Source organism: Trachemys scripta, chromosome 1, assembly GCF_013100865.1.
Source record: "Trachemys scripta elegans isolate TJP31775 chromosome 1, CAS_Tse_1.0, whole genome shotgun sequence".
In the NCBI taxonomy this organism is placed as follows: domain Eukaryota; kingdom Metazoa; phylum Chordata; order Testudines; family Emydidae; genus Trachemys; species Trachemys scripta.
Window position 1 is genome coordinate 202,258,780 of NC_048298.1, and position 25,590 is coordinate 202,284,369.

Consider the following 25,590-nt stretch of genomic DNA (forward strand, 5'->3'; position numbering starts at 1 on the left):
AAGGAAGGCTGAAAGAACTGGGTTTGTTTAGTTTGGAAAAGAGAAGACAGAGGGGACTTGATAGCAGTTTTCAGGTATCTAAAAGGGTGTCATAAGGAGGAGGGAGAGAACTTGTTCACCTCAGCCTCTAAGGATAGAACCAGAAACAATGGGTTTAAACTGCAGCAAGGGAGGTCTAGGTTGGACATTAGGAAAAAGTTCCTAACTGTCAGGGTGGTTAAACGCTGGAACAAATTGCCTAGGGAGGTTGTGGAATCTCCGTCTCTGGAGATATTTAAGAGTAGGTTAGATAAATGTCTATCAGGGATGGTCTAGACAGTATTTGGTCCTGCCATGCGGGCAGGGGACTGGACTCGATGACCTCTCGAGGTCCCTTCCAGTCCTATAATCTATGAATCTATGAAAAACACTGGTGGGGCCTCATCTGGAGTACTGTGTCCAGTTTTGAGCCCCACACTACAAGAAAGATGTGGAAAAATTGGAAAGAGTCCAGCGGAGGTCAACAAAAATGATTAGGGGGCTGAAGCACATGACTTATGAGGAGAGGTTGAGGGAATTGGGATTGTTTAGTCTGCAGAAGAGAAGAGTGAGAGGGGATTTGATAGCTGCTTTCAACTACCTGAAAGGGGGTGCCAAAGACGATGGATCTAGACTGTTCTCAGTGGAAGCAGATGATAGAACAAGGAGTAATGGTCTCCTGTTGCAGTGGGGGAGGTTTAGGTTGGATATTAGGAAAAACTTTCACTAGGAGGGTGATGAAGCACTGGAAGGGTTACCTAGGGAGGTGGTGGAATCTCCTTCCTTAGAGGTTTTTAAGGTCAGGCTTGACAAAGCCCTGGCTGGGATGATTTAGTTGGGGATTGGTCCTGCTTGGAGCAGGGGGTTGGACTAGATGACCTCCTGAGGTCCCTTCCAACTCTGATATTCTATGATTTGGCCATCACATCAGCCAACTCCCTCGGCACCCTGGGATGCTTTGCATTCGGCCCCATGGACTTATGCATGTCCAGCTTTTCTAAATAGTCCTTAATCTGTTCTTTCAGCACTGAAGTCTGCTCATCTCCTCCCCATACTGTGCTGCTCAGTTCAGCAGTCTGGAGCTAACCTTGTCTGTGAAGATTGAGGCAAAAAAAAGCATTGAGTACTTCAGCTTTTTCCACATCATCTGTCACTAGGTTGCCTCCTCCATTCAGTAAGGGTCTCACACTTTCCCTGACCACCTTCTTGTTGCTAACATACCTGTAGAAGCTGTTCTTGTTACCTTTCACATCCCTTGCTAGCTGCAACTCCAATTGTGCTTTGGCGTTTCTGATTACACCCTTGCATACTCGAGCAATATTTTTATACTTCTCTCTAGTCATCTGTCCAAGTTTCCACGTCTTGTAAGCTTCCTTTTTGTGTTTAAGCTCATAGAAGATTTCTCTGTTAAGCCAAGCTGGTTGCCTGCCATATTTGCTGTTCTTTCTGTACATCGGGATGGTTTGTTCGGGCACCCTCAACAGGGCTTCTTTAAAATAGAGCCAGCTCTCCATTCATAATGAAAATAACTTGCTCACATTGAGGAGTAATTTACATCTTGAGTAGTTTCATTGATTTCATTTGGACTATTTGTGTAGTATAATACTGCTCAGTATGTGTATATGTATGTCAGAGGGCTCTTAGTTTGGTGTTGTGTTTTGTTTTTGAACAAGAAACTTGTTACAATTCTTTAAATCTTTCTTCTGTAAAAATATGTACACTGCCTTTTTTTCATTAAAGGTGGAAATAGTAAATGAAAAATATGAAGGCATGAGCAAACTGAAGGGAATTGATAATTCAAAGTGCAATCTCACTTATATCAACTTCCATCATACTGAGGCTTCCAAGCTGAAGGTCCGTTAAATCTGTCAAGTTAATTCTTTATTAGGCTTCTCTTTGAAGTATGTTGTAGCTGATTATAAACATTTTATAAGTAAAGGAAACCAAATTTAGAGAGAGGATGTGTTCATCAACCTATAGATGTAAATGTGATAGTTTTAAGTAGTTCCAATACAAAAAAGACTAATCATTAAAATAATTCTTTCAAACAAAACAGAATTAGAGCTAACCTCCTCTCATTCCACAGCTAAAACATCTCAGACCTGGTTTATGCTTAAAATTTAGGTTACCCTAGCTACCCCTCAGAGATGTACTTATGCTGATCTATGTCCCAGCATAGACACCATTGGGTCAGTGGAAGAATTCTTACATCGACTTAGCTTCTGCTTTTCGCTGGAGTAGATTAACTAGAGGCAAAAAATAAATCCTCCTTTCAATATAGAAAGTGTCTACACTATGTCACAGCTTCAGTCTGTAGCATAGTCAAGCCCATAGTTGTGGGTTTATGTACTCTAGGAGAAGTAGACAAGTTATCACTAATAATGTATCTTGCTTAACTTGGTCTTTTAAATAGCTAAATTTTAAAATAATACAATGTCCTATGGCGTTCAGATCTTAATGTGGACAAGCTTTTTTTCTTTTTCTCTTGGTTTATTTGTAAAATGATTTGGATTAATTATATATCAATAAACCATTGAATAAGATTTTTTTGTTTTAAGTTGCTGTGTGTGTATCAAGTTAATAGAAATTTTAATAAAAATACAACATTAATAATTGAACTCAGAGGGACATATTGGAAAATCAGCATAAGTAAGCATAAATCAGTGTAATTCACATACAGATGAATGTGGTTGTAGCAGGAAAAGCAACTATTAGAAGGGTGAACTATAAAATAAATTGTGTGCAAGGAGGAAGGGAGTAGATATGCCTTATTTTAGGCCATTCTACATCCTTCTTATACCTTGGTTGCTTTTCCTGCTACACATCCACACTTCAGCCCTTTCAACATGTAGAAAAAAACCCTTCTTACCACTTATTTCATCTTATCAGCTGGTTTGTCTAGATAAGAATAAGAGGTCATGGTTAGGTCAATAACACATACTAGCTAATCACAACATTTCCTCAGCCTCTTCTTAATCTAGAAAGACCCAATATGACCATCTATTTCACTTTCCATTGGGCCCAATATTTCTGAGCCAATTTTAGAGGCAAATAATTACAAGTGCAATTTTGCACATATAGAAATAAAGACCAGTATCTAAATATCTGAACTTATTCAGTTATGCCCCAGGTCAGCAAAGCACTGAAACAGGTTCTCAAGTCAAACTGGGATTTAAGCACATGGTTAAAGCTAACAATATACTTAAGTGGTTAGCCTGAACTACTGTCTTCAGTTAAGGTCTGATCCTTCTTCCATTAAATATAATGGCAAAAATCCCTTTGTCTTCAATGGTGCAGGATCAAGTCCTTATGCCCCAGTAATCTAAAGGCAATTTAGGTTGCTGTTATTTAGGGTGCTGATGATTAATATTTCTTTTAATGCTGCATGAACATATACATAAGATTAACTGGAAAAAAGATTACAAAGACTACAGAGTTCAAAGGTTTGTCCTTAGGTTGTACGTGTGCAAACTATGTGGACTATTATCTACTTAATTTACTAAGTCTTGCTTTTTGCAAAAAGGCTACCTATGAGAATTCTCATGTGCTTTGTCAATATACATTTCTACATACATAGGACATCCATTAAAATGATTATTGGACTTTTTTTATGAGGTTAGATTGGTTAGGTATGTTTTCGGTCCTGAGAGATGCTGAATTGGCTACAATGGATGTGGTAGGAGCTGAATTCACCTCAGAGTTTGAACAAAAAAGAATAAAGGTTACAAATTGAGAGTCGATAATCTAGATTGCCCATTTAATTCAGTCCTGAACAATTAAAATGGTCAGTTCTATTTTCCTGTCCTAACTGAAGTTTGTAACTTATTCCCAGTAACCAACATTAGAACTCCATGTAACTGAATGGAATAGGAGACACAATTAAGCTGGCTGACCAGAGGTTTGGATAAAAGGTGGAATTCTTCACTATAAGCAATATAATTTGGAAGGCCCAAATATAGCTACAAGGATTTAAGAATAAAATGGCTTATACCATCGCTAGTTTTCAAACTATGACTTTTAGTCACTTACCAAGGGATGTCTGGAACATGTTGGCAGGAGAATAGAATCTTTTTTCCAAGTTGTGTATTAAATCAGTATTAACAAAATGGAAATAGAAGTGCTTATTTGAATTATGTGCCCATACTTCCATTCACCCTATTTCTCTTTTCCGTTTGGTCAATGAATTGGTCTGAATTTTATTTATAGAGTAGTGAAATGTGGAGGGGGGTAAAAGTTTAGTCCAGTGAACAATGAAAAAACATTTTAATTCTGCAAATAAAAGTAGAAAATGAAATCTGTAGCTGTTTTGATGTAGGAATATTACTACATATAAAGCAAATAAATCATCTTTCTGAGTGCATGAACATAGCATGACATTAGCTCATAGTATATTGTCTTGAACCTTGAAGTTTTGAAAGGATATCCTAAAGGTATTTTTCAGAGTTTTTTCCCTCTGATTTCCATAGTTTATTGTAATATTCCCCCAGGGATGCTTGAAACTGAATGTTTTTATTTATCAAACTTTTTCTTCTCCCCTCCACATACTCAATTGATATTTCTCAAGATATCAAGTTGCTAGCACTGAATTTATTTTTTGGACGGGGAATTTATTTAAAGAATATTTCACATATAAAATATTATGTGGACTATTTTTATCAGTAACTAAATGAAACAGGTAAGATAGTTATATAATTTACTGCACATGAAATAATATGTATGCCAATATTCACTCTGCATATCTATATTCACTAAGGTCTGGTCTATACTACCCGCCTGAATTGGCGGGTAGAAATCGACCTCTCGGGGATCGATTTATCGCGTCCCAACGGGACGCGACAATCGATCCCCGAATCGGCGCTCTAACTCCACCAGCAGAGGTGGTAGTAAGCGCCGCCGACAAAAAGCCGCAGAAGTCGATTTTGCCGCCGTCCTCACAACGGGGTAAGTCGGCTGTGATATGTCGAATTCAGCTATGCTATTCACGTAGCTGAATTTGCGTATCTTAAATCGACTCCCCCCTGTAGTGTAGATGTACCCTAAGATCCTAATCCTGCAAAGACATATGCCTATATTTTACTTAAAGCCTTACTGGCCTCATTTTTTTCTCACGTGCTTAACTTAAGTACATATGGAAGCCTTTGCAAGATCTGACTGCAAGTGCCAAATTCTGCCCTCATCTCCACACCATAAGCCAGATTCTCTCAACTAACAATAATATAAATCAGGAGTAACTCCAGTGAACTCAACTTGTGAAAGGGTGAGGTGAATAACATTCCTTGTGTCTAATTTAACTTGTGAATTTTGCTTTCAGGGCACTTAAATCAGTCTCCCTGCTTGCCTTTCAGAATAAACATTGTTTGAAATCAGTATGTTTTTCATGTTTGTTTCAGTGGGCCATTAAAGAACATTTCACTGTATGCTGCGGGGAGGGAAAGAGGCAATACCTAACCACTTAAATTTTTCTGTTAAATGCAGTCCTGCTAACTCATAAGCATATGAATCCTATTGAAGTCATTGAGTCTACTCATGTTGTGAGGTATTATAATTAATTGAGTCAGAATCTAGCTGTTGACCGAGAGTCATGGACAATATTTAGGAGATCTACGCTAGGGGTTCTCAAACTGGGGGTTGGGACCCCTCAGTGGATTGCAAGGTCATTATATGAGGGTCGCGAGCTGTCAACCTCTACGCCAAACCCCACTTGCATCCAGCATTTATAATATTTAAAAGGGTGTTTAATTTATTGGGGGGGGGGGTGTCGCACTCAGAGGCTTGCAATTTTTCACCAGTAAAAAAGTTTGAGACCCATTGATCTATGCCCTATTTTCAGTTAGTGGCATTTAACCATTCAAGTGTCTGAGAAAGTCTGAGTAATGTTAAGCTGCAAGCACTCTCAAGTTTGTCAGATATTGGTTATTCATGGAATAAAGTTCACAGCTAATTCTGGTAAAGAAATTTCTAGGAGGTCATTTCAATAGTTTAATTGTCCAAAATAAGTTATAGATCATATACAGTAAAACCTCAGAGTTACGAACTCCAGCGTTATCAACTGACCAGTCAACCACACAGCTCATTTGAAACTTGAAGTATGCAATCAGGCAGCAGCAGAGACACCCCCCCCCCCAAAGGCAAATATAGTACAGTACTGTATTAAATGAAAACTGCTAAAAAATAAAGGGAACGTTTAAAAAAAGATTTGACAAGGTAAGGAATTTTTTCTGTGCTCGTTTCATTTAAATTAAGATGGTTAAAGGCAGCATTTTTCTTCTACGTAGTAAAGTTTCAAAGTTGTCTGAAGTCAATGTTCAGTTAAACTTTTGAAAGAACAACAATTACATTGTGTTCAGAGTTACGAACATTTCAGAGTTACGAACAACCTCCATTCCTGAGGAGTTTGTAACTCTGAGGTTCTACTGTATGGCTTATATAGCAAAATGCACATACTCCGAGAAAGAAGGCAAGGCTAATATTCCAAGGACATTATCCTGTCCTTGTGCACAGACATCACATTACCCAAAGTGCACCTGAAAATGACAGAATTTGTCCCTTAGAAGTGACTCATTGATACATTTGATACAGTGTATCATGTTAAAGTTCCCTAAATGTCTCATTAGTAAATACAGATATGAAACACTGTAACAGCTCAAAGATCTGCACAGAAACACCTCTCCGCAACAGATTGTCATGATGTTTTGTATGTGAGGTCAAGGTGGCAGCACTTTGAGAATGTATTGAGATTCATTGTAGGAGCTTCCTCAAATTGTTATTGCCTGGTTTGAAATAAAGTCAGTTGGAAGGTTTTTGGTTTCTTTGTTTTGCAGCGATATAGATCAACGGTTCTCAAAGCCGGCCCGCTTCTTGTTCAGGGAAAGCCCCTGGCAGGCCGAGCCAGTTTGTTTACCTAACGCGTCCGCAGGTTCGGTCGAACGTGGCTCCCACTGGCCACGGTTCACCGCTCCAGGCCAATGGGGCCTGCGGGAAGGGCGGCCATCACATCCCACGCTGCTTCCCGCAGCCCCCATTGGCCTGGAGCAGTGAATTGCAGCCAGTGGGAGCCGTGATCGGCCGAACCTGCAGACACAGCAGGTAAACAAACCGGCCCGGCCCGCCAGGGGCTTTCCCTGAACAAGCAGCAGACCTGTTTTGAGAACCACTAATATAGATGACTTTTTAAAGCATTTAGTGAAATTATTAAAAAAATAAAATTGTTATGCACAGTTCTTTCAGGTGATGTAAGGTTTATATATTTTAAAACAAATTTACAATTCACTACAAAATATTAAGGGCCACATTGTGGCTGGCCCTGCATCCACGTGGAAGAGGAGGAAGCCTCTTCTCCTAATCCCCTTCCATTCATATACTTGCTCCAGGCACATTGGATGAAATCATGGCTCTGTTGAAGTCAGTGGGATTTTTGCCATTGATTTCAGTGTGGACAGGATTTCCCCCCTATGCGTCTAGTTGCTCCAAGGGCCAGCTCCAGGCATCAGCCGACCAAGCACGTGCTTGGGGCGGCACCTTAGAAGGGGTGGCGGGGGGTGCTCGCAGTGTTTGTTTTTTGTTTGGCGGGGCGGCACTCGAGGGGTTCTTTTTTGGTTTGTTTTGGCCGGGCAGCGCGGAGGCTTTGGCGGTGCAGTATTGCGGGGGTTTGGGCGGCCTGGCCCGGTGAGGCGCTGGGGGGGGCGGGCATTTGGGCGGCCCGGCGCAGCACTCGGGGGGGGGGGGGGGTGTTACAGCAGGGCGGCGCTCTTCTTTTTTGCCTGGGGCGGCAAAAAAGTTAGAGCCGGTCCTGGTTGCTCCGTGTTGGTATCACCAGCAGCACTATCGCCTCCAGAAGTCTAAGGCTGAAACGTACTGACCCAGCACAATAGGGGACAAATATTACACATATTTAAAGGGTCAGGAAACAGCTACTAAAGTGAATGCTCCCTTGGGAGCCCTACGAGAAAATCTGTCTGAGTTGGCCAAAATTTTCCTTGATGATCCTACTGAACATGCAACTACTCAAATGCAAGTTGTGCCTGGAAGGCACAATAAAGGCCATGCTATATAAAAAGAATGTAGATATTCATGATCAATATGTTCCTTCCTTTCCGTTTGGGGCTCAGAACTAGAGCTGTGTGAATTACTGATTTTTCAGTTCTCTGGCTAAACCAAAATGTGTTAAGGGGAAAAAACAGATAGTAGTTTGGAGTTGAATGAAACAGTTTAGTTTAAAAAAGAGTTTTACATCTTTTAAAAAACACAATGGAGGTAAAATTCAAAACAAAGTAATTTCAAATAAAAAAGATCAAAACATTTCATTAAAAAAAAAATCAAGACTAAACATTTAGTTGAGGGTTTTTTGTTTGTTTGTTTTTCTTCAGTCTGAAACAATTCAGTGGAATTAAACACAAACTTTCAAAATGTTTTCTGTTGACCTGAATCTACATTTTTCAGTTTTAAAAAATTGCCAGAATCTCCCTCATGGAGAATTATCAAATAGTGGAGACCATAACTTTGGAGATTATTGTTTATATAAACATACTGTTTGTTTCATTCACACAGGTTTACCGAGCAGAAATTGCACCCATTAAAGAAAATGTGAATCATGTCAATGACCTTGCTCACCAGTTCACCTCCTCTGATATACAGCTTTCTCCATATAATCTCAACTGCCTGGAAGACCTGAACACAAGGTGGAAGCTTCTACAGGTAATATTGTCTTAATCATTTTTGAAGCTTTGCATTTACATGGACATGTTTTTTCTTGTGTTTTGTCCCAGTAGAAAACATATTGAGTGATAGAGAAAATTGTTGCTATGCAAATTACAGTGTGCATACCTCTTTTTTAAAACAAAGAAAAGAAAAGCTGATATTATAAAGCGTTTTCCTCATATTTCTGACCACCCAAATCTCACTCTCTCAAGAACAAGATAAATTGAGCTAACCCTATTAATTGTAGATAATTAGCATGTAGCCCATGTGTAATTAAAAGTATGCTTCTAGCTGGTTGCTTAAAATTCTCTCTTCAGGAACAGATTTTTTTTTTTAAATTTCATCACCGTAAAACAATTATAAACACCAAAAGATGTGCATTTGTTGCAATTTACACTACCATGTATTTCATATGACAATTTATTGTGGATTAAGCATATCCAATCTTTAGAGCTCTTTTGTACGGCATATGGAAGATTGACTTTAGAGAGTTTATTTTCACAACTCCAGTGCATTCTCTTTTCTGTTTCAATTACTTCCAAGGACATTCATTTTAAATACTTCCCTGTACAAGCAGCTTAGTGATCCTGTGCAGTACATCCATTAAAATCACACCTGTGGTATCAAATCTAAAATTACAAAGCATTATATTCATTAGTCATTGGCAGAATTCAGTAATCCTATTAAAATAATCAAAAAAGTGGATTTTATGAGTTTGCTTTTAAAGCTGAAAAAGTATTAAAATATTTCATCACATCAGAATGAATATCAAATTTAGATGGAAACCAAAATTGAAAAGATTATAGAACAGATTTTACAGAGATGTACATCCACTTAAGTTTAGTTATTCTTCATTATTTTCCAGCAAAGCCATCTAATATGCATATATTACAGATTTTCTTTTACTTTATGCAAGTGACCCCCAATTTGGATTAACGGGAGACATGTATGTGTGCATGCGCAGATGTATTGCAATGTGTTTCATTCCAAAATCTGAGAAACAGTAGTTGGTGTGTTGACTTTAATAAGGACATGTTAAAAATATGTAAGTAGGTAGGAAGTGCAGGATAAGCCTGGAATTGGATTGAATAATGTAAAGTGCTGATGCTTATCACAAGACTTCAGATTTTCATGGATAAGAATAAACCCCCTTCCCTCTTTTCATGCACATGATCAGAGATGACCAGTGTCTGCCTATAGTGTGTGTGGCGGGAGGGGTGGGGGGGGGGGAGGGCAGAGTGAGGCCAGAAGGCTTCAGCAGTGTTCTTGAGCATGCTCAGTACAAGCCAAGCAGCAAATTGGGAGGGGGACACATGACCGCACATGCCTCTGTATGTCTTCTGTGCTGTTTGTGCTAACACTATTTCCTCTAGCCAGCATGTCAGTGCACCTGTGTCCTCATACCATTCAAGCAGGGTGCCTGACACATTTGTGCCCCACAATATAGGTCCCAGATATAGGTCTCTTCAACCTTTCCTTCTCCAAGAATTCGTCCCTTGCTCTTTGCCAGCTGCTCCTGCAAGCCCTCTATCTTCCCATATGCTTCTCTTTCTGGCTCATTCTTAGCAGCAGGTTCCATTCCTAATGATCCTATGAGCCCTTCCACTAGCCAATCTCCCTTCCAGACTGGCCTGTAGATTTTCTTCATCATACAACTATAGGCATCAATTCTGTGGGTGCTCTAGGACTGGAGCACCCACGGGGGGAAAAAAATGGTGGGTGCTGAGCACCTACCAGCAGCCCACCTACCAGAACCTCCCTCTCCCCCAGCACCTCTTGCTCACTGGCAGGCTCCACCGATCAGTGCCTACCACACCCTCCCAGCGCCTCCTGCCTGTCACATATCAGCTGCTTCGTGACATCAGGGGGTGCTGAGGGGGAGTAGGGAGGAGCGAGGGCGCAGTACGCTTGCAGGAGGGGGCAGAACTGGGCAGGGAAGAAGCAGGGCAGGGGCTGGGAAAAGGGGTGGAGTTGGGGCAGGACTTGGGCAGAGCCAGAGGGGAGCACCCCCCCACACACACAGATTAGAAACTCGGCGCCTATGCACAGAACAGTAAATGCTTGGTATGCCTGATAGCCAGTCCTGGATTCCAGTCCAGCTGGGGAGGTGCCTGGTTTAGCCAAACCTCTCATATACATGCTTTGTTGATCATGTTAAGGGCAATCTGAACCACTTCCTAATTAAATGCTATGTAGCGTAGGTGTACAGGCAAAAAATATTCATTTGGAAAACTCCAACACATCTAAATAGTTGAATGTACATATCACAAAGCTACATTTGCTGCATCTTATGTGATTATTAAGAGGAAAAAAGCTTGCTTGCATCAAGAGTAGCAATGAACATGCTAGTTCAGATAAAATGTTAATAGTATTGGACCTTAAACCAAATGCAACAGCTCCACATCCTTCCAGATCCTGACTATGGAGCACAGGAGACATTATTAAAACAGACTAGCATAAGATGAAAAGACAGAACCAAGGATAAAGTGCTCTCCATACTCTCCAGTGTAATATTACTAATTATAGTGGATAGGGTAAGGGAGATGTGTTTCAGGAATAGATTTGTCCAAGCGATAGGAATTTGAAATGAAAGAAGAATTGGCCATGGTGTTGGGGAGGGAAAAGAACATCCAAACTTGAATATTTTTATTGAAACTAATCCACTTAGATAGAATATATTCTATTTATATGAATCTCTGTAGCAAAGTGTGTCAGGGCAAGATATTGGAGCAGACAAAACAAATGAATCAGTGGTGGTAAGATCGTGTTTTATGCTTTGTTCATATTTATGGAAATAAGTATGATGGTGCATGGAAGGCATTCTGATAACTAAAGAACAGAGGTAAAAACATTGCAACATATCTATAAACCTGTCTTGAAGGAAGAACCTAAGCAGATTACCCATTTTAAAGGAATCAGGATGTGACGGGGGTGGGGGGAAATGGCATAATTGAATAATATATTCTTTTTGCTTAAAATAAGAGGGTGCTGGGTGTAGAGAGAGAGAGAACAAACTGCTTATATTTAGGCAAGCTGTATCATTGATCAGTAATTGTCTGCACTGTATTCATACCTGAATGGCACTTGTGACGGGTGCCTGTTGGAATGGTCTGAGAATGCCACCTCAGGGCAGATTGCAAGAAACACAGCAGACAATCACCACAACTGGTGGCTTACTCTATAATTAGATTCACCAAACTAGCAGCAAGAGAGCTTCTGTAGCACCACACCTGTTAACCAGAAGCCTGACACAGTCCCCTTGGCTCCCATCCAGAAAAACAGGTCTACTATAGTGATAGGTTACTGAAAACCCAGTTCACCATATGTGAGGTTCTACTAATCCCAAAGGTTCAGAAACTTACCCCCAGGTCAATATGTATCTCAGATATTACCCAAATATCATGCTGTCAACCAATGCTTAGTAAACTAAAGATATTAATAAAAGTATAAAATAGAGTTATAAATGGTTAATAGATCATATACATACAAATGATTGTGAATTCCTTAAATCAGCTGTGTAGCAGTGATAGAATAGACTGCTGGTTTGCAAAAGTCACCCTGGTAACTTCCAAAAGATTGAAAGGTCCTCAGTCCATTGTTCAAAATACTCCTTTTAATTGTAAATCCACAGTCCAGAGAATTGGAGCAGGAATGAGGCAAAATGGAGATCTCTCAGGTCTTTTTTATATCCTCTGCCATGTGCTTAGAAATGTACTGTCCCAAACAAAGCCCATAGTCCCTATGTATGGAAAGCGTGGCAGAGCTCTGACCTTGCCCCCGTGGGTCCTGCGCTTCTAGGCAGTATATGCTAGCCTCAGTGGCTCACTGTGACCCTCCACATAGCCCTTCTCTCTCTGGGGCCAGGGTTACAGTCCTTTTCATCATAGGCCAGCAAGGAGGTTGGTGAGAGAACTCCCACAGTCTCTGTTGTCCCTAGGGACTTGTTTTAGAACAAGTTAACATCCTGTCCTGACAGGGACCTGACTTCCCCTCCCAGGAGGTGTTCCTGTAGTGGTGGGTTGGGGGGAACCCGGCCTGCCCTCTACTCCAGGTTCCGGGCCAGGGACCCTAATGGTAGCAGCTGTTGGCAGCCAACCTTTTACTGCCAGAGTTGCTACATTTCCCTGGGCCACTTCCCCACAGCTCTCCTGCTTCTCCCTTCTTCACCCTTACCTTAGGGCTCCCTTATCAATAGCTTGAGGATGTCTTCATTAAGCAGCCCTTCAACCACACTTCCTCTCCCTGACTCTCCCCTGCCTGACTGGAGTGAGTCCTTTTTATAGTATCAGTGGGGCCTTAATTAGAGTCAGGTGGTCACATTAGCTTAATGGCCTCACCTGACTCTTTGCAGGTTAATTGGAGTCAGGTGTTCTCATTAGCCTGAAGCAGCCCCTGCTCTGGTCAGTCAGGGAACAGAAAACAGTTAATCCAGTGGCCAGTATATCTGCCTTCTGCTATTCTGCTGTACCCAACTGGCCTGGGTCTATCACAAAAGTTATTGACAAAGATGGAGTCCGAGGTCACATGTCCACATCACAAGCCCTTAAATGTTTTGCATTGACTCCTTGTTGTCTGAGGTGTCCTCAGGAAGAGCTGTCTGGAGAGTTAATTCTTCTTAATGGTCTATCAAGCTTGAATAGTTCATTCACAATGGGTTGGCGAGACCTTGTGGGTGTCACCCCAAGAACAAACACATTTAAGATACAAATACCTTCTAATATTCAGAATTTCAGATACAGTGATGATACATGGTTTTAACCAAGATAATCATACTTGACAAATTGTAACTTTTCCATTGATATCTTACATGATACATTTTATATCAAATTTAGTGCAGTTGTGCAACAGTGGTAGCAACAATGATATAAATATAACAATGATATAAATGGTTAACTTCCTTTTCATACAGCATCACAGCACTTTCTAGTATATTTCCCACATTGGTCTATGTTAGGATTAGACTTTTATTTCCGTGATCAGTACCTCCAGTAAAGTCTGTGATTAGGTGGGACTAGTTCTGGAAGAATCGCAACTTCTGCCAATGCAGCATGAAAATTTAACTCAGACAATGAATACAACGATCATTCTAACTAATGGGATAGTTTCCTAATCTTTCTTGAGTTTCTGGTTTTCAACTGATTGCCAGTTTCGTCTAATTTTTTCCATAATTTTTCTTTCTTTCATTAGAGTCATTTGGTATTTCCCTACCTCTTTTGCCATCTCTGCCCTTTATTATTTTTTCCTCTGCATGTTTTCATTCTATTTATTTCCATATTTCTTCCTTTTATGCTATTCTTATTTTCTGTTTCTCTCTTTGGCTTCTTTTTACTCATTTTTCAATAAGTAGTGCCTATTTATCTTTTTGTTGCTCTCTTTCTCTTTTGTCTATATTCCTCTCTGTCCATTTTCTCCTCTTTCTCCCCTTTGTGTTTTTTCTTTCTTCTCATCCTTCTCTTTTTCTTCTCCAGTCCCCCTTTCTTCTTTCCCTTGTTTTTCTCCCCAGTTTGATATTGCCCTGTTTTTTCTCACTGTCTTTCCATCAGGTAAAATATTGCTGAAACACCAGTTCCCATCTCCCACAAGATATCATGTAAAAGTACTATATGAATAGTTGCTTTCCTGATATAACCACCAGCTATATATCCCTTCCTTAATACATATAAGTGAGATGCATAAAGCTTACCAGATATGAAATCATGATGAATGCTGATTTTAGGGTGAGGTCTGGGATTATCTAGTTCTAGAAATTTTTAATAAACTGAGAGTGGAAATAATACTTTTCTGCTTTTAACACAGGGATTTTTATAAGAGCAGAGAAAAAATCTCAAATAGTCTAGTACTCATTTAATTTAAAATCTTACGTAGAGTCTACTTTGTACATTTTATTAGCTTGCATGCAAAAACTTGTCCTGCTTCTTGTGTAGTCATATATACCAGCACAAACTGAATGTACAGGGCATGAAAAATGCTATCAAAGCACAGTTTTAATACCATTCAAAATGAAGTGGGCAATTAACACCTCTGCACTGATAGGTCAAAGGAGAGTTAGTGGGTTACAGGTTGTTGTAATGAGACATAAAACCAGTGTCTCCAGTGTGTCCACAATTTTTGGTGTCTAGCAGAGTCATGAATATAAACTCCAAGGCTCATTTTTTGAAAATGTTCTGCCAATTTCCTATTATGACATGGACTGATAGGTCAGATATGGAGTGATCGCTTTGTGAAAAGTTTTAATCCACAAGTGATAGGGTGTTTTTGGCTTTTATAATTTTTCTGTGAGTTCTTTTGAAAGCACAATGATTGCCTCATCTCACCCACATAGTTGTGTGGGGCATTGGATGCATTGGATGAGGCTGCCCACATCTTGTGTTAGGCATGTATCGGACCCATGGATCTTGAAAGTTGTGTTGTGTCAGGGGAGTGGTATTAATCATTGTAGCAGTGGAGATATGTCTGCAGGTTTTGCAACTGCTGTTATGGCAGAGTCTGGTGCTACTTTGAGTTAGCGGGTTCTGGTCTGTGGGAAGCTTCTTATGATGAACTTGGTGAAGGGGGTTGTTTGAAGGCCAAAAGAGGGGGCTCAGGAAAGATTTATTTCAGGATGTGGTCCCCATCAAGTAGAGGTTATAGTTATGAGTTGTGGTAGGTGACAACTAGGAGTATGCAGTCAGTGGGTCCCCCCGTATTGAAGCAGGTTCTTTTGATGCAATCTACTTCTCTAGTGGAGTGTCCTTGGCCACGTCTACACTACCCGCCGGATCGGTGGGTAGTAATCAATCTATCGGGGATTAATTTATCACGTCTTGTCTAGACACGATAAATTGATCTGCAAATCGATACCCATTCTCCACCTCGGCAGGAGGAGTAAGTGGAGTCGATGGGTGAGCCACGGTAGTCGACTTGTTGCTGTGAGGAAGGCCAGGTAAGTCGAACTAAGATACTTTGACTTCAGCTACGCGAATAGCTACGCGAATAGCGTAGCTGAAGTTGCGTATCTTAGATCGATTCCCCCCCCACACACAGTGTAGACCAGCCCCTTGTTTTGTGAAGGTGGTTTTAAGTGTGTTAAGGTGTGTATCCTGAACTTTCTCCTTGGAGCATATTCTGTGGTATCTGAGTGACTGCCTGTAGATAACAAATTTCTTATTATGTCTAGGGTAGGTTCCTGTATCTATGAAGGTAAGTGTGATCCATGAGTTTCTAGTATATAGTTGTCTGTAGGGTTCCATTGTTGAAGCTGATCATGGTGTCCAGGAAGTTGATGCTGGTGTGGGAGAGTTCTATAAATTTTAACTAATTTTTTCATTAATTCACCTCTGCCATATTTTGTACCTGTCTTATATTTGCTTCCTGCCAACATATGTGCAATGGAGTACTACTGGCAAAAATGTTTGCAGAAAGTGGGCTTTAAATGCACTTGTACGAATATTTAGGGAAACTGAATTTCAAATGTTCGCTCACAAGTATTGGCACTGGAAGTGTTTGTACACGCAACCAATCCTGGCTCTGCAATATTATACCATGTTATGTAATCAATCAGAGCTAACTAACACTGCTCAGATATTGAATTCTCACAGAGTACTGTTCATCATCAATCCCTGGTGTTAAAACCATGGGCAAATAATTAGTTTCATACTTTTGAATAGAGTACACTTGTGAAAAAAATGCAATTTGCTTACAGACATTCTCTGAGCAGAAAGAGGCTAAATTATTTGAATAAACTATTTGTTATGAATTCCTCAATTAGCTCTAGAATTCAGATTCTGTGTGCATCCAACAGACGTGGGCAATTAGAATGTAGAGGCAGCATGCTCAGCACCCTACGGGAGGAAATGCTTTGCATGTCTGTCTTCCAGTCCATGGTTGGAAGGAGCTCTATCCAACCCTCCTTGGCTTCGAAAGATATTTGGTCTGTTACAGGGTAAAAAGTGAATCCTCTGGGTTAAAAAAAAAAAAAAGAGAGAGAGCTTTTAGAGTATCACCTGAGGATCATGAGGGAAAACACAACCCAGACTACAAGGATCCTGATAAGTAGTTTTGATTTCCATCAAGATTATTTCCCCAACCCTCATTAAATGTGAAGATCATAATGAAGTACTTGTAATAAGCCCAACTATATATCAACAGGAACATGCTGGAAATTGTGATGCAAACTCAAAAAGTAGCTTCAAAAGGATATTGTCAAGTTGTTTCAGCACAAAATTTAGGTTTACAAAATTAAAATTAATTGTAATAGTTTTGAGGGTTTTTTAATTGAATGAAAAAAATTGCAGACATTTATCCGTTCCGTAAAATAGTACCATGTGGTTTCAGTGCCAAGCTATGAAACTGAATAGGCTGAGTGAAGAGCAGATAACAAGTTAGAGCTAATGTGCGCCTAATCCTGCATTTATGTGCAAAGAGGGAGAGTGAGTGAAGGCAGCATTGTGCCCAATTCCCGCTCATGTTCTCACCTCTTGTGCTCCCAGTGTGCAAGGTTACAGAGAACTCTTGTTCCAACAGCAATGTTAGACTCCCTCAGAGGGTGCACGGAAGGTTACAGTAAGAGTTTGACTGGTCAGCTGAGGGAATATGCTGCATTTTGTTAAAGGGTTACAATGCTGGAGTGTTAGACACTCGATACAGTGACAGAAAGGGTTCTTCCATCGCTGTAGTAAATCCACCCCCTGAGAGGCAGTAACTAAGTCGACAGAAGAGTTCTTCCATCAACCTAGCAGCATCTACATTGGGGCTTAGGTCAGCTTACCTGCATCTCTCAGGGGTCTGAATTTTTCACACCCCTGAGAGACATAGTTAGGTCACCCTTAGCTTTTGGTGTAGAGCAGGCCTCAGTCACAGTGCCTTTCTTGCGCACGATACATGCAGGAGCTGTTGGAAGTGCAGTAGGCTTTTGCACATACCATACTGTGGGCAGTGGCTTAAAGCCACAGTCTAACCCTTAGGTTCTGAGTGCTATTTACACTCTGTTGATGAGTCCTTTATTGAGCCCTGTAATAAATATTTTTTAATAAATAGCATTGTAATAAATGATATTAAAATAGCATCTTCAAGGTGCTTCACAAACATTAACTGACTGATCCTGTCAATACTTTGTGAGGTAAATACTATAAATCCCATTTTGCAAACTGAGTAACTGACATACACAGAGTTTAAAGGCCATGGAAGAAATCCTAGCCTCAATGGCAAAATTCCCCACTGACTTCAATGGAGCTGGGATTTCACACCAAATAGTTGAAGAAGGTAACCCGAGGTCTTCACTTACTTACGGCCAACCATGAAAAGAGCCACTTGCCTTCTGATTGGTTAGTGCTGCAATGTCATGAGCACATAACTCAGCCAACGTGGTAGTTGGCCACCAAGGGAAATTAAAAAAAAAAATCAGTTTGATCCTTTTCATTAGCCTTCACTGCAGAGGATGTGAGGTTTCCACAACTGAGTCATTCTTTTTCAGTGACAAATCTGAGAAACTGTCCCCAGTTGAGATGTCAGTAGAGGGAGGTATTGGAACAAATTAACCCAACAGTTCTGAGGAACTCAAATATGAAATTGCAGAGCTACTAACTGTGGTATGTAACCTATCACTTAAATCAGCTTCTGTACCAGGTGACTGGAGGATAGCTAATGTGACGCCAATTTGTAAAAAGGCTCCAAATGCCATCCGAGAAATTACAGGAGGCAAATTGGTTGAAACTATAGTAAAGAAAAGAATTATAAGAGACAAGAAAATAATTTTTGGGGAGGAGTCAATATGGCTTTTGTAAAGGGAAATCATGCCTCACAAATCTATTGGAATTCTTTGAGGGAGTGAACAAACTTGTGGACAAGGGGGATCCACTGGATATAGTTTACATGGACTTTCTGAAAGCCTTTGACAAGGTCCCTCACCAAAGGCACTTAAGCAAAGTAAGCAGTCCTGCATTAAGAAGGAAGGTCCTCTCATGGATCAGTAACTGTTTAAAAGACAGGAAACAAAAGGTAGGAATAAATGGTCAATTGTCAGAAGAGAGAGGAGTAAATACTGGTGTTTCCCAGACATCAGTACTGGGACCAATGCTGTTCAACATATTCATAAATGATCTGGAAAAAGGGGTAAACGGTAAAGTGGCTAAGTTTGCAGATGTTACAAAATTACTGACAATAGTTAAGTCCAAAGCAGACTGCAAAGAGTTACAAAGGGGTCTCACAAAACTGGGTGCCTGGGCAACAAAATAGCAGATGAAATTCAGTGTTGATCAATGCGAAGTAATGCATATTGGAAAACATAATTCCAACTATACATACAAAATGATGGGGTCTAAATTAGCTGTTACCACTCAAGAAAGAGATCTTGGAGTCACTGTGGGTAGTTTCCTGAAAATATCTACTCAATGTACAGCGGAAGTCAAAAAAGCTAACAAAATGTTGGGAATCATTAGGAAAGGGATAGATAATAAGACAGAAAATATCATAATGCCACTATATAAATCCATGATAGCCCACACCTTGAATATTGTGTGCAGTTCTGGTCACCTCGTCTCAAAAAATATATATATTAGAAATGGAAAATATACAAAGGGCAACAAAAATGATTAGGGGTATGGAACAGGTTCCATATGAAGAGAGATTAAATGCATCTGTTTTAGGCATCTGTGTGTATGACTTTGCTGAAAAAGATATGTTTCAACATAAGCAGCATATGTGTTGAAAGTTTATTAAAAGTGGATAGGTGGAGGCAATGCAACATTGCTTAAAGCAGATTTTTATTCCCCTGTAGGAGGGAGACTACAACTCATACATCTACATATAGAAGGCAATATTTGTATTTTTCATCAGGAAATGAATCTTTCCTTTTTTTTGCATAGAGTTGTTACTCTGATTGTTTATCATTTCAGTAAAATTATTATTTGTTTTTCATAATACCTTCAGCTTGTGAATCTGTCTGTATATGACCAAGAATTGGAGGTAACTTTTCTATCTTGGGCCAGAATTCTGGCGCAGCTGTGATCATTGTAATCAAGGAATCATCAAAACCCAACTCCTTTTCAACCTAGGCTATTCGCTATTTTAGCAAATGCAAGTTTTGCCTTCCCCGCAGAGGAAGATTTTGATCCTCTCTGGAATTTAAATTTCCCATTTAGTTTCAGTACTAAAGATGCTGTTATTGTATATTCTATGGAATTGGAACTTCTGCCAAAACTACAACTTCCATGGCTCTTGAATGGACTCTTAATCATTTAATTGATTATGCGACTTGGCCTCTATAGTGATCTAGATGTACCCTTTTGTTCTTATTCATTTCTGTTAGCTTGAAACTCAATTTTCCTGAACATTTTCCATGTAGTTTTCAATTTATAGTACACACACTGACTAAAGGCCAATTTTTAACAATTCAAAGAGGGAAGGGGAAACATAACTATCCGAATGTGGGATTAAATTACCTTGACAATGAAAAGCAATAGAGTTTTATTTTACAGATCCAGACTAACATGGCTACCCCTCTGATACTTGACAGTGAATTACATTTCAGAAATTGAAAGGATTCCTGGGTAAATCAGGAGTAAGTCCTCATTGTTCTTGTGGAATGTTTGGGAGAATAAATGAAAGAAGTACAGAATAATGCAACAGTAATTATCATCAGGAGACCATACTAGTAGAGAAAGATATTGATCAGATTAATGTTGGGTAGCCATATTAATGACATGATGCTCTGTATAACAAATTTTGGTTTCTCAAAAGTATAAGTACTTAGAGATTATTTGCAATACAAGGTACATTCATTACAGCAGTCTGTTACTCTTATTTACTTCCTTTTTTGCTGGCATGTTGCCCTGTTTAAAGACTTATTATAAAGAACCATACAGAACAGTAATTTGTCTTTTCTTACATTCTCCTTTGAGGGTATATATAAACACACACACATGTAAAATATTAAAGAAAAGTTTACTTTAAAATAATGTTAATATTATAAAATCAAGCACTGAAAAGTATAGAAATATCAGAAAGTTAAGGTTGCCTATGCAATCTTAATTCTACACATTGGTGCATATTCATTCTGATGATCTTTAGTTACATAGTATTTTACCCACAAGATCTCTGTCTCATTCAGAGTGTACAATAAATGGTGCTCAGGGAATGAGGCAACTGTTCAATATTTTACCTACATCATTCAGCGTATAGTCCCATATCTTATTTGCTGCATAACATCCAAACCGTGCACTGAACATGGAATTGTTCATTGCCTCATGAGCTTTAATGTGGTACTCATTTTCATAATATCTGAGCACTACAGAAATATTAATGACTTAATCTCTACAACTCCCCTGTGGGGAAGGAATGTATTTAAATCCCCATTTTACGTTTTACTAAAGCACTGAAAAATTAAAGCCATAAACCTCAAAAGTGCCAATAATTTTGATTACCAAAACTGAGACACAGGGCTTGATTTTTCAGTTCACTTAATATTTTTAGATTGTTTTTATATGTTCAAAGCACTGTACAGCCATAACTTAATTCATCCTCTCAAAATTAAGGGGTAGAAGGTGAGTAAATGTGATCCCATTTTACAGATGTGAAAATAGAGACAGAACAGCAAAGCAACTAGCCTAAGGCCACATACTGAGTGAGGAACTCAGGACCTCTTCACTCCCAATCTTTTGGGGGGGTTTTCCCCCACCAGACCACACTGCTTGGGCCAGATATGCTGAGCTGCCACTGACTTCATTTGCATTTATGTATGCTCAGGACTTCTTAAAATCAGGATCCAGATGTCTCAAGGTAGTGACCTAGAAAATGAGCAATACCCAGTTACCACCTGTGAAAAAATTGCTAAATCAGGAGCACTGAAACTGAGCTTTCCCCCCAGGCTGCCTGACTGCCTACGCAGCCAGCTGCCCAGGGAGTCAAGCAGCCAGGGGCGTTGAGCAGGCTAGGGAGCCATCTGCATGGGGATTTGGGGCAGTTAAGGAGCTGATTGCCGAGGGAACCCTCGGAACCAGCTGTTCATGGAGTCAAGCAGTCTGAGTCCATGTGGGACCCTGGGAGCCAAGGCTCCCTGGCAGTCCTCCAAGTAGGCTGCTGCGGAGCTGGTAGCCTGGAAGACCAGGTAAACAGGGAGCTTGGGGGGGACCAACTTCCAAGATCACCAGCTGTCAGGCTCACAAGGATCCCTGGGAGCTTTCATTGAAATATTCCTGATGAAAGTCAACCTTTCCTGGCAAAATTGAAATTTTCCTGCAGATAATTTTTGATTTTATTGAAACTTCATTTTGCATCGGAAAATAATTGTTGGAAAATCACAACTGACTCTATTTGCAACCTTAATAATGTCCTTTTAATGTCCTTTTTGTCTGTAATTACCTAGGTTTTGAAAAAACAAACTTGAACAACAAAAATTCCACAATGTGCCATCATACTGACATGATCATCAGGGTTGAAACATTTAGAACTACAGCACAAATCTCTGCCACTTGAACTATTGAAGTAACTGATAGTATTAGTGTGATGTTTCCCTCTGGTGTTATCTGGACCAGTGGTCTGCTAGGTCACTCCAATCCTTGACTCTGGGAACCAGCCTTACCCTTCTCTGCTGTAAGAACCCCCACTCCTGGGCTGTTCACGCACAACTTCTGGCATGTAAGCTGCTCCCAGCTACTTGCAAGCAAATGACACTAGCCAATATCTCCGGTCCCAGACACAATCCTAGGAACCTCTGTCTTGCAGTGTCCAATTATGCCCGCTGGATGCTGCAAGCTTATAGAAGTTTGTCAATTTAACAAAGAAAATTGATATGTACCAGGCTTGTTATCCCAAGGGGGCCCTCTGACACACTGCAAACCAAAGGCATGGCTTCAGGTAGAATAAACAAACAGATTTATTAACTATAAAGATAGATTTTAAGTGATTATAAGTCAAAGCATAACAAGTCAGAGTGGTTACCAAAAGAAAATATAAGCATGCAGTCAAAACTCTAAACCCTGTTAGACTGGGCAGCAACTAGATTAAGCAGTTTTTCTCACCCCACTGGATATTGCAGTCCTTAATATATAGGTTTGTTCCTTAAACCTGGGCCAATCTCCTGTGTTGGAGAGAGTCTTGTCTTCTTCTCAGTGTCCTGGTTTCTTGCAGCATAGGTGGGGGCAGGAGAAGGGTCCAGTATGTGTCCACTCTGCCTGTTTTATACTCTCAGTCCATGTTCTTGCAGAACATAAGTCCAGGCATGTCTGTGGGACCTTGCTGAGTCTCCGCAAGCAAGGTTGAACAATTCCCCTGGTCTGGCCTCATGCAGGTGAGTCATAGCATTGTAGCTCCCTTGCTGGACAATGGCTGTTGATGGGTGTTGGCTACCTTCCTTGCTGTTGCCTCTGGGGAGCTAATATCTGGCTGATTCCCCAACTTACAGCATGTTTTAGTGACCACCCTACAACACAATTTGCATAACTTCATATGCATTAATGATATACATATATGGATAGAGAAATGACTTTCAGTAGATTATGACCTTTCCCTGATGCCTTACAAGGCATGCTTTATATGTAAGATCACGATTATATGAAAATGAGGAATATGGGAGTTACAGTATGCTCCCCCAAGGTATAGAATGTCACAAATAGTATGTCGTCACACCTGTGTGAACCAGCAATAGAGGGTAATGCAACCCTTTGTCAGTGAGTTTCAGAGATGTTTGCTGACAGTAGAGGACTGGTGAGACTCAGGAGTCTTGGTTCCATTCCAGGCTCTGGAGGGGAATGTGCTCTGACTTTTCTGCCTGTTCCCCCCACAAGTTTGATACCTTTTTTCCCTGTCCCATCTAACCTGGCCCTATTCCAGTACTGTCTCTTCCTGACCATAGCTCCTCCTCCCATTCTCCTCACTTAACTAGTCCTAGTCTTCATTTCTCAGGCTTTCATCCCAGTTCCAGTCTACTCTCCATCTCAGTTCCACTTTCTGGCCCCCTGTCCCATCCTACCCTCCTGTCCAGCCAGTTCCAGTTCCCCCACAGCTAGCTTCTCATCTGATCTGAGTCTCCCTCTATTCTGGTCTCCAGTCACCTCTGCCCTGCCTACATTCTTCATCCTCACTGACTCCCAAGTCCAATCTCCCTAACTGGGCTCCCTGTGCAATCTCATTGTCCCCTTTACCCTGGGTTCTTATTCCTGTCTCTTTGTACAGCCAGTCCCAGTTCTGCCCCTTCTATTCCAGCTCCTTATCAGATCTGGCTTCCCTCCCCCTATTGGTTCTCATTCCTAATGTGGAGCATGCTTTTACTGCAAACAAATGTCACTGAGGCTGAGCATGCCCAGTGAGAATTGTAATGATGGAGCATACTCAGACCAGATGGAATACTCAGACTTTAACAGATGTTCTCTAAATGCTTTATTAATCGTGCAAATAATTATTTTCAGAGACTTATAACTTGTCAAAACTCTGAGTGAATTATTTGGAGGCAGTAAAAGGCACTTCCCTGACAAATTTCAAGTCCCTACTCCAAAGCACGAAGGTGCTAGAGCTTCACAAAGAAATAATTATGAGATTGTAAGTAACAATGGCAAAACAATGTATTTGCCCCTGTCTTACTCAGAAACACTTTTTTTTGTTTGTTTGTTTGTTTTTTTTGTGAACGTTTTCTGTGGAACCTTTATCTAAGAAGAAACAAAACTGAAGCAGAGAACTCGCATGCAAAATTTCAGGCCAAAAGCTTAAAGTTGGGGGGCAAGCTTTTTTGCGGGTTGGATAATTTTATACTTTTCTGAAGGCATGTTAAATTCTATATCATGTCAGTACAGGCATTTTAAGTTATAGTATCTGCTTTGGGGTTAAGGAACACTTTTTTCTAGTCCATAGGCAGGGTTCGGCCTAGACCACATGGCGCCCCAGGCGAGGAGCATCTTTGGCGCGCCACCCCCCTCTCCCTCCATTTGTTACATTTTTTATTACCTTATTTTTTATTGCATTTGTAGCCCATTTCACAACTTAGATGCACAATTTACATGCATGATTTATACCTGTCATATAAGATGATAAATTTGCATGCTAGGATCTGTATTTATTCATGCCATTTATAAGCAAATAAAAAAAAATGGTTTCCTCTAAGGTTATAGAAACTTTTTAATTTGAAGAATAACTGAAATGTTAGAATTTAAATTAAGAATTTTAATTGTGCACTAACATTGGGTGGACCAGTATTAAATAGTGTTACAGAAGGTAACAGCCTTAGAATGGTAACCCTAATCCTTTAGTTCAAAAGGTCGCATGTCTGTCCTTTGCCCTCGCATACTGAAGCACAGCGTCAGAGAGATCCAAAGACTGGCCAATGGTATTTTCAGATGATAAAATAGCAAGTGATGTCAGTCTTTCATCGGCCATCATCGATCAAAGATATATTTTAATGAGCCTGAGCTTCAAAAAGCTGCTCTTCCCACGTGCGACTGTGACCGTCAGTGCGAACAGAATCCTCAAAGCTATCCACAAATTAGGAAAAGTGTCTTTCAGCTCTGCATCATGAATGAATTGGAGAACTTGGAGTGGAGAGTGCTTCCCATGTTGCAAAATGTGACAGATGTTGTCCAATTTGACATAGAGGTCTTTATCATTGACCTCTGAACATTCCCCATGTATCAACGTCCAGTGAAGGTCCAAGCAATTGCTCAAGAGCGTGTTTCTGTCTACCGGCAGCTTACTAAGGTCATGCAAAAACACCCAGGTCTTTTCATGGTGCTTCATTTGTCCAAACCTTTCTTCGATAGACACTCGAGCAGCATAAAGGAGCAAGCAAAAAACCTTCCTCTTGATTTTTTTTTCTTCCAAGCTTCCCATCACCTCAGCTCTGCCCTTGTAACCAAAGTGTATCTTCTTCTAATGTATACATGTTTCCTTGAAGACAGGCTCAACTTCTGAATT

The 25,590-nt window shown here is 40.3% G+C and overlaps 1 protein-coding gene across 13 annotated transcripts in view; it reads left to right on the plus strand.

Annotated features, from left to right (window-relative positions):
• The window catches only part of DMD (dystrophin), a 1,855,422-nt gene that overhangs the window by 1,600,938 nt on the left and 228,894 nt on the right, over positions 1–25,590 (plus strand). For all 13 annotated transcript variants that reach the window (XM_034754682.1, XM_034754655.1, XM_034754674.1 and 10 more), the window contains one exon: positions 8,566–8,712. In XM_034754682.1, coding sequence (XP_034610573.1) covers positions 8,566–8,712 — 147 coding nt within the window. The remainder of the gene's footprint in view (positions 1–8,565; positions 8,713–25,590) is intronic.